This window comes from Nymphaea colorata, chromosome 10 (genome assembly GCF_008831285.2).
Source record: "Nymphaea colorata isolate Beijing-Zhang1983 chromosome 10, ASM883128v2, whole genome shotgun sequence".
Taxonomy (NCBI): domain Eukaryota; kingdom Viridiplantae; phylum Streptophyta; class Magnoliopsida; order Nymphaeales; family Nymphaeaceae; genus Nymphaea; species Nymphaea colorata.
Genome location: NC_045147.1, coordinates 20,123,689 through 20,137,469, shown reverse-complemented (window position 1 = coordinate 20,137,469; position 13,781 = coordinate 20,123,689). Strand labels below are relative to the sequence as shown.

The window sequence follows — 13,781 nt, the reverse complement described above, 5'->3', positions numbered from 1 at the left end:
GGGTATCTCGTAAAACTGAATCCAGACAATCTTTTTGAAGCAAAATAAAAGACTGTAAATCATTAATTCCAATAGTCAGCTGGAGTAAGCAACATTTTTTTAAAACAGAGTTTGTATGTAGAATGGTTGAAACTCCAGACGGTCAAAATATTATGTGAAAATGTTCTTAAGCATCCATGAAGAAAATAAGCAAAACACTGCTCTTTGAATTTATATACTAAAAAGGCCAATGTGTTTTGACAGGACCCAACTATAGTTTAGCTACTATCCTCAACTGAAGCAGCCAAGTTGACCACGGAGACCTCAGCTCAAGCAACTCTTTTATGATTAAATGCATCAAAATCCTCCTGCTACAAATTAATTGCATTTGCTAGTTTTCTAAAGTAAGATCGCCAAAGAGAGCATTGTTCCAGAACATTGTCGAAGAAGGTGGGTACCCAATAACCCACACAAACTGACTCTTCAAGAAAAATCTACAACATACAAAATCAAGTTAGTGGCGAAACAAAATCTGTAATTGTTAGAAGTTAGAAAAAAAGGTCACAATTCTCCTTTGTGCCCACCAATCCGTGCTTCATCTTTTTGCTCAGCAGGGAAGATCCAACGATATATATTAGATGCTGCTCTCAACAGCTTACAAGGACTGGAGCAGGAATTGGTTGTCACTGACTTGACGTTGCAGATGGACTCAAAGTTGTGCCTCAAATGAGGGGAAACTACCTTCTCCTGAGACAAAGGAATCGTCATCATGTTATTTGCAAAGGCAAAAACAGGAACTTGGTCAAGGCAAACTAAGGTGGATCTTAAATATCAGAAGACATACCTTGAAGACTTCAAAAGGACATAAGTCGACATCGCCACAGCCCTTGCATTAAGGCAACACAAAATGTTCAGATACACAACAAGATATGCAACCACCAGAGTCACAATAATAAAACAAATCAACGCTAAACTAGCTCCAAAATGAAATCAACAAACTGCACAACATTAAAGATGACAGCCTACTGTCATAGAAAGGGCTTGTGCACATTCTGTCACCAAGGTCCACTCAAATATAATTTTTGTAACCAAGGTCCACTCAAATATATGCAATTTTGTGCATCCAATAGAAACGCTCCATTAAATTCTTGTAACCAAGGTCCACTCAAATATATGCAATTTTGTGCACATTCTGTCATAGAAAGGGCTTACAATTTTTCAACTTTATTGCTGGGAGGTGAAATATTTTCTCGAATAAGCAGATCATAATTCTGACTTTCATCCTCATTGAGAGGCACTATTTGATGTCTGGAAACTGACGCATTAAAGTAATTTTCATCAACGTCTAACTGCTTCGGATCCTTGATTAATTTGGTGTTGAATATTATTGGTCAATGAGATTGCAACAGTTTGACATAGAGAGGAACAGATTAATTATATAAATCTAATCATTTCAACCATTTTGAGCAAAATTACTGACAGGTAAACCAAAACTTACTCAAAAAGTGATGTACCTTTACTTTCAGTAACATTACAGGCTTGCTTTCAAGACGGAGAACAGACAAAGAATGAACCCCCTTGAGCATGTCAGAATCAAGTAAGCACAATAAGGAGTATAATTGTAAGTTTGTAACAGAAGGGATCATCATTCTTGCCTTTGCTCTAATTATGATTTTCAGTTCTATAGAATGCAGCAGAGGAGATAGACATGTAAGCAATCACTTACTTGCTAACTCATATTGTGTGACTGTGATTGCAAACAAGCTACTGAGATGCTGTTCTGTTGGCAATACAATCAAGGCAATGAAGTTTTTGACCGCATACTGGGAAACAAGTGGCATCCCCATTAATAAGACTTGTGAGAAAGAGCAAGCTCGTATAGCAAAGAAGTCTCCAGTGAAGCACGTGGTGCATACACCAGATTGTTGTGTTCTCAGAGCACTGCGCAACTCTGAACCTAATTAAGAGCTAGTATGCAAGTTCTTGATAGCCCAGCGTCATAAGTAAGCCACTCGCTATCTTATGGTGCATGGGTTGAGTCACGATAAACCTTTTGCCATAACATTTGCATAATGCTATCCATGTTGAACTAATCTCATGCTCATGATTCTCAGATCTTTCAGATGTTAGTAGCTGAAGTTACAAACAGCACCTGATTATATAGGAAAAATTAACATAAGATGGATGATAAGGAAACAAGAGCCAATGAACTTACTGGCAGTTTCACAGGAATCTCATTATGAAATACTTGCACAAAGTAACTGCCATTATGCTTCTCAGGTGCACTGCTTTTGGATTTATCAGCAGGACAGTGGTACAAAGCCAGCATGTTGTTGCCTGCAAATGGAGCCACTATACTACCTCTCCAACTTCTTTCCAGGGGAGGTTTTGGTGGCAGTTGAAAAGGCTGCTCACTTTGTATTTTTTCAAATTCTGCAAGTATTATTTTGTTAAGTAACAATTAGTGGGCTGATTTTTTTTTTAAGGTTGCAAGCTGGTATTTTGTTACAGTAGGTAACGGGCAAAGAAACGGTCGCTGCTTATAAAGAAAAGATCATTGAAGCAAAAACCTACCAGATCTTTCAAGAAAAAGTCCAAGCAGGCATGTAAATGGAACAACTGTTTCAGCATGAGCGAATCGAAGCTGTGCTTTCTCAAAAGTCCCTGTGGATTGGCTTTCTGAAAAAGAAGATGGCCCATATTAGCATCATGAGAATCTTTGACACAGAAAATGTGTAAACGTCATGGTGGTTGAGCACAAGAGTAATAAAAGGTGAAACTAAAAGACAAGCAAAATAGTTTAAGGGAAGCTACAAATAATCAACCACATATATAAAATAACAGCAATAAGAATTCATGTTAAACGCTAGATTTGAGGTCCAACCATCACTGACTGGAGCTTTGCTTTGTTCACATACGAGAGTATCAAAAAAATTGATTGGAGCTTTGTTTTGTTCATAAAAACTTAAAGACATAGTATCAACTTTATTGTGGATTTAGCACGCCGATGATCAAAAAGTTGGTGATAAAAGTAAAACAGTATGGTGGCAGCACAACAATCTTTAATTTCAATTAACAAGGAGGGCAGTTCACATTCTAACACCTTCACTAGGAGAAGAGAACCTCATTCTTCCCTTTTAACAAATTTGTAAAACACTAGCCAGAATTTCTCTTTCTCCAAAACTACCTTGTCTGAAATATCTTAATTACAAAGGCAGAAGGCATAGTATTGATCAAAATTTATTTTCTTATTCATAAATTTTAAAATGACATGTGCATAACATAAACCCTTTGTGTCATCTATGCACCTACTATTAAAACTTTAAAATGACCTTACGCTTATCTACATGGCAAAATTGTAATAAATTATATGATGTTCATCTCTCCTTCCCAGTTATAATAAGAAATTAGCCTATTAAGTTTTATTTCAAATTTAATAAGTTTAACAACAAATAAAAATATTTAACTTTAATAAGAACATTTTGGAAATCCAACAATATATAGGTTAAAAAATATGAGACTTTATCAACTGAAATATTTATAAAGATACTACTCCTATTATTTTGATACATATATTATATTCGGATATAAAAAACAAATCTACAATATATAGTCTATGCCTGACCATCTCGAAAGACTTCAAGATCTAGTTAGGCATAAAGCTTCGCATTACAAAATAATTTTTTTTTTTAAAAGAAGCGTCCACAATCCAAGCCTTCTAAAAGGAAAGGACACAAAATAAAAGCCTACCCTTCCAAGGGAGGAAAAAGGAACCTATTCTCAGATCAGATATATGCAAGTTGTGATGAACTATTTGGCCTAATAAGAGGCACAGAAGAAATTCAAGCTCATTGAAAGCCAACCTGGTTTTTGTCTGGCCTGAGCACTCTATACAGGTGACAGCCAGACCACATTCTTGATTAGAAGGTCAATCTCAGGCTTAAGCAGTGGTTACAAGCATACAGGCGATAAGATAAGAAAAAATTAGAAAAGGTGTGACCTTACAAGTGACTAATGCCTGAGGTAACAACTGGTGATTATTCGCCTCAAAGCTCAAGCACATTAAAAATGAGAAAACTTTCATGCTTTGGCCTATATAAGGGGTTAATCGAGTCAAGACTTAAGCCCAAGACTGAGATTGTCTTCATAAATATCACTTGGACTTATATTACTCTCCCCCTCCTCATCCCCCCACCCAAAAGAAAAAAACAAACCCACTCTTTGGCCCCTATCTGAAAGCATGCCAGATACCAGAAACACAACTGGCCTGTTGCCCGACAGAGCAAGCAAGCATGGAAACGAAACAACTGAAACACAGATACACATAGACACACACACAGTAGATATATATCTACATATGCATGTGTACTTCCAAATATAGAATACACATCGTCTCCAAATAAACAAATATCTTACTGTACTCGTCACTCAGTGAAATATTTTCATCCAATGTAATTACTTCATCAATCAAATATACCTCTTGCAAAAACTGCTTTTTCCATGGATTGCAAAACATCACGGAGCAATGGGAGTCCCATTCGGTAATTTATTGATTTACCATAACCCTTCAATATAAACATCTCCAGGTCATCTGTCCACTCTAGCAATAAAACCTGCACACGTTAAGGATTCATGTTACAGTAAGCACATGTTAAATTGAAATAAATTTCCTATCGGATTCACTTTCATATATGACAACTTCAGTTAGAAGTTGCATAAAAGCCATTGATATAGCTTTAAGAAGCCTTTGAACTCAAGAGGCCAGAGAAAGAAATAATTAATACAAAGGGTATAAATCTTAATAATCATACAGTATGATGGATAATAAAAGTTAACCAAGTCCATTGAAATAGTTGGGCTCTGTTCTGGTAACAAAATGCAATGCAAGGGAATACAACACCCACAGATATAAAAAATGCGTTGCTTAAAATTTTATATATATATATATATATATATATATATATATATATATATATATATATATATATATATATATATAGATATCCAACCAAAACAGTTAACTAGACAAAAGATGGTCTGTAACAAGCAAGCAAATAATCCAAGGACTTATATACAAAGCAGTATACAATAAAAAACAAAATAATTGTATATACAATGTCCTGCTTACACTGACTTGACAAAAAAGTCCCTGTTTAGAATGAAAATGAAACACGTGTTTGTCCTGCAAGTATGGTTTCTCATACAAAAACAATCAAACTGGGACATGACTTTTGCTTTTTTGTGATGAGAACATGGCTTCTTTTGTGCTACAAGAAGAAATCCTCAGAGAGAGAAGGAAGGTGGAAGCGATTGGATCTCCTCTTCAGCCTCCTCTCTGGGTCTCCCCTCAGGCTTTATAGATGAAATGTCTCAAAAGCAACCAACATCCAAAAAAAGGTTGATTGTTTCAGCGATAATCATTTGCTCATTTTGAATTTTTGGGTGGACTTTTCCTCAAAAAGAAAGGGACAAAGAATCAGCCATTCTCCATACTCCATAGCTCCCCTCTCTCTCTTTTGCTCTCGCTCACTCATGTAAGGGGTCAACAGATGGTCTCTGTTGAGCCATTGGTTTGGAGCTAGGCATGTAGCTCTGCTCCACCTCCATGCTTCAGAGAAAGCAAGTGCTAGGCATTGGTAGGCAACCGCGCAGGTCGATGGCGATTGCTCTCCTTCTGTCTCTACTATTTACCTATGGTAATCGCAATGACAATGTCTCTACTACAACAGGTATTATAACAGTATTATAACAAATTAACAATTCATATAACAGGTATTACAATACATGTAACAAGTACAACAGCAGGTAATACAAAAAAACAGACTAACAGTACATAATAGTACATACATATAACAGATATAACAAATAAAAAATACATATAACTATATGATATAAGTACGTAACATAACCATACTAATGTATACATATATATAACAGGTATGAGGTATCACAATACTATATAACAGACTAAGTAACTGTATATACATATAACAGCATAATCAACATAATACATAAAACTATAAATACAAAATAAAGTACATAACAATATATACTCAATTAAGAAACTTTAATTGAAAGGGAATGTAACTTTTCACTTTGCCATGGACTAGGAGTGCTGGCGCCTACACCAGCCTAGGCAGTAGGTGCCAGCACATATCTCTTCGCCTATGTGGTGGACTTAAGCAATGGGTGTGGACTCATGCTTACTCCACGCCTAAGCATCGCCTAGGCGAGGCCTTGACAACATAGGTGCTATCTTAGAAAATTGTTAGATTACATTGCATCTAAGAATGTCTAATCAAGTACTAGACTCTGGTTCTAGTATTGGAGAAAGTGAAAAACAGCTGTTAGTTATGACCGTTGCACCATATTCTCATCAGACTGAAGATCAATGTGCATTAAAATTAAGCACCTTTTGCTTTCATTCCGTACATAACACTGTGACAGCTTACCTCCGTCTGGTTGAAAAGAGCACAAGCTTGATCAGTTATGTCAAGTAATGAAGCTTCCTGCATAAACCAAAAATAACTCACATGGGTAACCTAAAACAAATAACTCGCATCATATCATATACTTTTTCACTCATAAATACATAAGATGGGAACTGGGATGTAAACTTGCTTGTTTGCAAAGGAACCACAATGAAGCAACATCAGACATTGTAAAGTTCAGTGAATAACGGCTTGTTAATGCAGAGGAAACTTCGGTAAGAATTGGTTCTTTTAGCTTCTCCACAGCAGGCTCCTGGGTGATCCTATAATCCTACCAAACAAACGAGAAGGGGTCAACAGAATAAAAGGATGCTAAAATATTAACCAAGTAGTTACCAATATACTCTGTTGAATTGTTTAACAGTGAGAAATCCAGAATCAGAAGAAAAGACAGGAGAATCAAAATGGATAATCAAACAAGCATAAGACCTACATTACCAATCAATTTAAAATAAAAGCCAATAGGAACACAATCAGTTACAAACTTCAACAGATAAGAGCTCGAAGATTTCTATTAAAAATTTTAATTACTTCCTCCAAGAAACTACAACTTTGCTTTTCTCATTTATCTTCTTGCACATTTATATGTAATTTGACTTGCGAATATTGTGAGGATATCAGGATGAACAGACCATAAGAACTCACTTTGCTTCTCAATCAGAAGATTTAAGAACTGCCAGTACATTTTCTTACATTATTCCCTTGTAAAGGTACTGCAAAAGCATGGGATTTAATTAAAACAGAAAAAATGAGTCGAAGAAAGTTATGTGAAATGCAGGACACAAAATATGTTAATGTAAATAAAGCAAGCTGAACTCACAAAGAGTGGTGTATCATTCACAATTCAATCTGTCGCTTCCAAATTCCAAACCATTTTTTTTCAAAGACTTGTGCACATAAGAGTAGCATTTATTGTACTTCTATAGGTGCATTGCACTTACCTAATACAAAAATTTGCTCTATGTACTTGTTCTAGTTTGAAAAGCACAGAGCAGTCCAGACTGGCTCTCTGAAGTCTGACCAACCTAAGAAAGATCAATATCACACAAAGTTTGACAGGTCCAATCCACTGAGCTCATCAATACTCACAAAAGCACAATCCTTTATGCAATATAATAAGCACAGTTAAACAGACAAAATTGTGCAACATGGAACCCATTTTACTAAACAAACACCAAAGTTTTGCTTGTCTTAAACTTAGCTACCATCACTCAGGTTGTGCTCCAGGGATGAACATGACACCAAAGAGAATGGTTGTCATCATTTGGGTGATCCAACTGCAAACCTGGGTTGGCCAGTTTGCTTATATGGCTACCTTAGTTATAGTTCGTTGACCATTTTAGACCTCGTTAGTCAATCAAAACCCACTTACCTAAGCAGGACTGTTTCAGCAGCATCAAATTGGTTGTAAACCTATAGACTGGCTTTTTCCTATCAATCAAACATAAAACTCATCCAGTTTGTTCTCAATCATTCTGAGACCTTGTTTTCTATCAAGTTTGCGATAGACTCGAGTCTAAACAAGGTACACAAATTTGACTTTGTACATGAAAATGCATATACCATTATTGCTTAGAAGTTGGAAGAAGAACATGAGAAAAAAAGATGCACCAACAACTTCCACCTCATTTCAACATCAGGAAGAGGCAAATGTCTGATCTATAAGGACTATCAACCTAAGTCAAATCAATCAACCATTTTCACATTCCATACATATATCAACAAGCAAGACCAGGACACTAAGACATTGATTCTTCAAATTCACAGTCTTTGCATTTTCAATGTACCAATCGGTGTAACGGATTAGTGAATGGGTCAATTGCAAGCACTGTAAGTGACAATCTTCAATAGCTTGTCTGTATGTGCATGTGCAACCATTAACTATTTCTACAACTGGATCTATACAACTACTGATTATTTGTATAACTGTATTCTCTCAATCGTCTCTTTTCTGAAACGGAATGTATATCCAGCAAATACTGCCAATTATTGTCTCTTTTTCCCTTTCATTTGATGCTTTGTATAGATGTTGGCTTGCCTGCTATAAAGCATTGTCTTCAATAAAGGCAGTCAACAGGTTGCTGACAAGCTAGACCAGAGTGTGACCTAATCAGACTTTACCAAGCTATAGTTTTCAAAGTTTGACAAAATCTAGTAGTCGAAATCAGAAACAATCGATATGGCAATCAGGACCACAGCCCCTTACCTGCCAATGCACACACACACATAGAGAGGGAGAGAGCACAATTAAGGTCTCTAGAAATCTGTATGTTATGATATATTAACAGAGCACTATAAATTAAGCTGTCATGTGGGATACTGACCACAACAAAATACTAGCGCCCATCTCTAAAAAGGAGCACAAAGGCCACTGACAAAGGAAACATTTTCACATGACGTGATGGATAACTATCCCATAAAATTTTCGGAAGAAAAGGCAAGTAGAAACACTAGACATGTCCATAAAATACTTACACATGCATGTTTAAAACCACTAATAAGCAACTCTTCTTGCCAACCATAAAACACACATGAATTGCTTTCTGTTGGTTCAAATGCATGACACTCAGAAAGGAAATGGTTCATGAAATGCCCACAATGCTACAGTTAATGGCATCATGAAACTCGAAGATTTGGTTGTGTTATATGTTTTTACACTGAAATGAGCAACTTTAAAAAGAATCAATCGATAGGGAATTAATATATGGTTTTTACCTTGTAGGTTTGGCATGTATCGTAAAATCGAAGCCATATATCACTAGCCCGACTCTCTGTGACAACAGAAAAGGCCCGATGACGCCCATGTCCAAGAGAACCTTTTCCAGAAAAAAGCCCTAATCCAAATGCAACTGCACTAGCTGAGGCTCGTGGAACCTATGAAGGAGTTACAATTGCAAAAAATCACTAAATAATTAAACTCCAGTAGTTGCAGAGCATGAAAAGAAACACATTGGTGAATAAGATCGTTTTACAGGTACTAAACTGTAAAACAAACATCTCACCAAAAGCAAAGACAACTCAAGGAATAGTTCAAAGTTAAAACACATTGCTTGTCATGCACAAAAAATGAATATGCCTGCAGATTGAGTGAAAAGCATCATTCATGATAAAGATGCAGCGCAAGGAAACACATCCACAAACATGAGCAGTTGTACCACAATCCGCACATGAAACATAAAAGTTATGAAACAAAGACATACACAAGCTAATATGTACATCTAGTGTCAGTACCAAACTATTTGTTCTAGGAGTACTAAAAGGTATTTGATTTGTCAACCACAGATCCAACTTGACAAATATGACATGTAGCCTTCAGCCATCAACCATTAAATGAGTGCAAAATAACCAACATCAAGAAACAGACCTATGGGAGTATACAAACACAGCACAAACGATAGTGCATATTTTAGGAAGGTCACAAGGGTGATGATTTATTAGGATGCCAGACTTGGTTGTGGACCCCAAACCCCCATCTCTATGGGCAGGGACATGATCTAACATGTATAACTAGAATGGAATAAAAATCACAGGATTCCTTTATGCCATGTTCCTATTTAAGCAAAACAAAGGGTGCATAGTAAGCTTAATGTAGTAGCAAATTTTGTGGATAAAGATATTCTGACTGTTTTACCATTTTCTAGGCTTGTGACTCATTATTATCAGGTAGCCAGCCAGTTGGTCATTAAATATGAAGAACAACAATATTCACTAGACTACTTGCTGAAGTAAATTTGAATATTTGATTTTTTGAGAGAAATGGCACCCCATGCCATCTTCTGCAACAAAGATCATATTTTATCGATATTCCGTCTTAGCTTGAGATCACTAACTACCTAAATGTGTGGTTTGATGCCAATATCACCTCAAAATGAATAAATAAAAATGAACTAACATTATATCAGCATAAGAGGTCATTACCTGGGTAGCTTTAATTGGGAAAATATCTGGATGATATTCTACATTAAACAGTTCTGGAAATCTTTCGCGGATTCTATTCCCAAGCAGATATAGTTCCTCCTCCCCTAGGGTTATCAATTCACCACCTTTATCTCTTCCCTTCCATGGAGATTGCCAGCTTGATAGCCAAGCTGGATACTTTTCGGGAGAAGTGATGATTCCATGAGCTTCAACTTCCACATGACTAACAAGAGAATTCAAGCGAATGGCCAATCTATCCAGTTCCCTTATGCGCTTCTTGGTTGGAGCTCGTGTACCATGTCTTGCCTGGACAGGATCCAAACCATGAATGTATTATACTTGCATATGCTAAACAAAAGAAGGAGCATTATGAATATGAACAAATACAGTAAGATAGAGGTAAATTAATCCAAATTAATCCACATGCTTGAAGAATATACGTCCAGGAGCAAGACCATTTCAGAGTATATTTCAAAGTTATCATGAGGATCTCCTCTTCCTTCCTTTTTCTTAAGTTCAAACTGCAATATTCCATACAAATCACTGAAATGGTAACAATACTGGCACAACTCCTTTTAGCCCAAACAATCTCATAAAGGTTCCATACCAATGACCAACAAAAATTAGCAACAAGGTAAATTTAAAAAATTCACCTTTGAACATTTCAAAATGAACAGGTTATGAAGCATCACTTCTACAATATCAGAAGTTGACCTGAAATGGTAACAATACTGGCACAACTCCTTTTAGCCCAAACAATCTCATAAAGGTTCCATACCAATGACCAACAAAAATTAGCAACAAGGTAAATTTAAAAATTTCACCTTTGAACATTTCAAAATGAACAGGTTATGAAGCATCACTTCTACAATATCAGAAGTTGAGTGCAGTTACCTTTGCGAGAAAAAAAATAAGAAGAAAAAGCAAGATACAAGAAGAATGTCAACTAGTCATGCCATGCGTAGAAGTTCAAAAGATGGAAAAGATGAACACACCACAAATATGACACATCCATATAATTAAGAGTTAAGACCTACATTACGTCTTAGCTGTGATACATATCATTCTCTCATCATTCTAAAGAAATTAAATATCTCCAGCCACAGTATAGAATGTAAAATCATAAGGGTTTGTTAAATCTTGAAGCATCAACTACAACCCTCAACAGCAGAAGCAATACCCACCAATCAAATCATCATCTACATATAAAACAAACTCGATAGCATGCATAAAAGCTATTAAAATAAGAAGTGTCTTACTGGATGCTACTGATTTTTTGTAGCTTGCTGCTAACAGCTTGCAATATATTTTCTATGGAAGAAAATAATCTGGCTAAAAGCTCAATAGCATGAATGACATTAAAGACTTCAGGTCAGAGTAAAAATAAGCATTTTTTGTAAATATCTGCCTGTAGTACCACTGCTTTTACAGAGCAACAGCTTGACATTTTCAAACATTTTAGTTTCGCCCCTGAAAAAATTTTAAAATTATATAGTGCCCCCCTAGAGAGAGAGAGAGAAAAAAAAACCCTTAGCTCCACCCATGGACTACACTACTCCCAATAACCTCGTAACTGCAAAAAAAAAAAAGGCATTCAATTGCTCAATGTTGTTATGAAGAATCATATGAGAAATGGAAAAAGTATTATGAAGTAGATGATGAAATTGAACATAGTTCATGATTTGTCAGCCTGAAGGAGGAGTACTGGATAAGCCAGCTTCCTAACTTTGGATTTAACCAATTGATGTTGAACAGTATCACCAACAAAAATCTCTTTCTCCTTACAACATTGATTGACGAAATATGGGCAATGCTTTAAAGGAACTTATCGGAGACAAGAAGTCGGGTCATACCACTAAGTTCAAGTGAATTACGCTGCATTTGTTTGGAGGATCAATAGAAATATGGGCATCGCCAGCTGAGATCTCCTTTGAAACATCGTACCTAGTGATGAACACATGCATTGGTCAAACCAAATTCACGGAGAAGAGGCAATCCTTTCAATTAAATTATCAATGGTTCTACGGTTCAATTGCAACCGCAGTCATCAAGAACCATCCACACTGCAAAGAACGTGATAGCCGATAAACAAAATGGATTTTCACAGTTTCACGTGTGAATGACAAGCCCCACTTACGAATGAAACAACAAGCTCGTAGAAAAATGCACAAACAATCGAGCGCATTATTTTTTTTAACATAACTGAAATTTTCAATCACCAGCAAACGAACGAAAAAAATCTAACAATCACATTGTTCTTTCACCTGTCATGAACAAACCTCAGATGCCGAGAAACAAAAAGATCCATAAGTAAATGATCTATAATCATCGCCCGAACCAGTTTTATGTATCAGCAAAAAAATCTTGAGAAAGAAATAAGAAAGACGATGACTGCATGAATGATTGGAAAGAAACGTAACAACGTGATTGCTGCGTATATCGACGCTTGACACCAAACTTGAACATCAAAAAACGAAAATATTAATCAAATGCTTCAATTTTCTTTAACATGCAACCATGTATGTTTTGTTGTCGGAAAGAGATCTCAACGTTTTCTTTATTGGAAAAAGATCTCAACAGATTATTCCACCACCAGGAAAGGACGACGTCAACAAAATAATGGAGGATTCTTTTCCCGCGACCACCAACGATAAAAAAATGGAGACCAACTTCAAGACTAAAAAATGAGGGTTCACTTGTCCCCAACAATGCAGGCAGATAATAAGCCAACAAAGAAAGAGATCGGAGAAAAAAATAAACATGCAACAGACCTGGTAACGGTGGAGAGGTGGTGGCGAACGTCAAAGGCATCGGTGGTGATCGTTATAGATGCGATTGAACATAGAGAAAGAAAGAGCAGAGCGCGATGGAGAATGGTGTAACGGTGGCAGCAACCCATCCTTTCCAACAGAGGAAACCTCCCCACGACGGTGCTAATGCGCGGTATCTATGTGAGCGTTCCCGCGCCTTTCGCCTAAACCGTCCTCCTTTTCTTTTCTGAGAAAACTTGCATGCGACGGAAGATCGCCGGATGACTCGAATCGAAGCTGACACAAGAACATCAGCCTAAGACCGACCTGATGCGCGATCCAATCAACTCATATCGGTACTCGTGACCTGACCCGCGTTCGAAACAGACCAACAACATCATGTCAACAACAAGGACAGACTGCTGCACCCCGACATTCCGGAAAACGGCTACTTGGAGATCGGCCCTTGATTGTTGAAAGCTATTAAAAAACCCCTCCTCTTGGTGGGGATTACGGTAACTCGTTAGATCCGACATTCGACCAGCCATTTAAAAACAAAAAAAAAAACAATACTAAAAAAAATTTGATACCCAGTTAATGAATCGGATACAATTTCGATTGCAAAATGAAATCCGATCACATT

At 36.7% G+C, this 13,781-nt stretch overlaps 1 protein-coding gene across 2 annotated transcripts; it reads right to left on the bottom strand.

The window, feature by feature from the left end:
* Positions 1–308: 308 nt before the first annotated feature.
* Positions 309–13,600, bottom strand: LOC116263272 (uncharacterized). 2 transcript variants are annotated; one of them, XM_050080312.1, is made up of 12 exons: positions 13,160–13,600; positions 12,242–12,332; positions 10,389–10,694; positions 9,186–9,344; positions 6,597–6,741; positions 6,432–6,484; positions 4,457–4,592; positions 2,554–2,658; positions 2,195–2,412; positions 824–865; positions 564–726; positions 309–473 (listed from the first exon to the last, which is right to left on the bottom strand). In XM_050080312.1, exons 1-12 carry the CDS (start codon positions 13,285–13,287, stop codon positions 463–465), a joined length of 1,557 nt encoding a protein of 518 aa, XP_049936269.1. In that variant the 5' UTR covers positions 13,288–13,600; the 3' UTR covers positions 309–462. The 2 variants fall into 2 exon arrangements, with proteins under 2 accessions (XP_049936269.1, XP_049936268.1); XM_050080311.1 differs by having other exon boundaries at positions 309–726.
* Between the last annotated feature and the right edge of the window lie 181 nt (positions 13,601–13,781).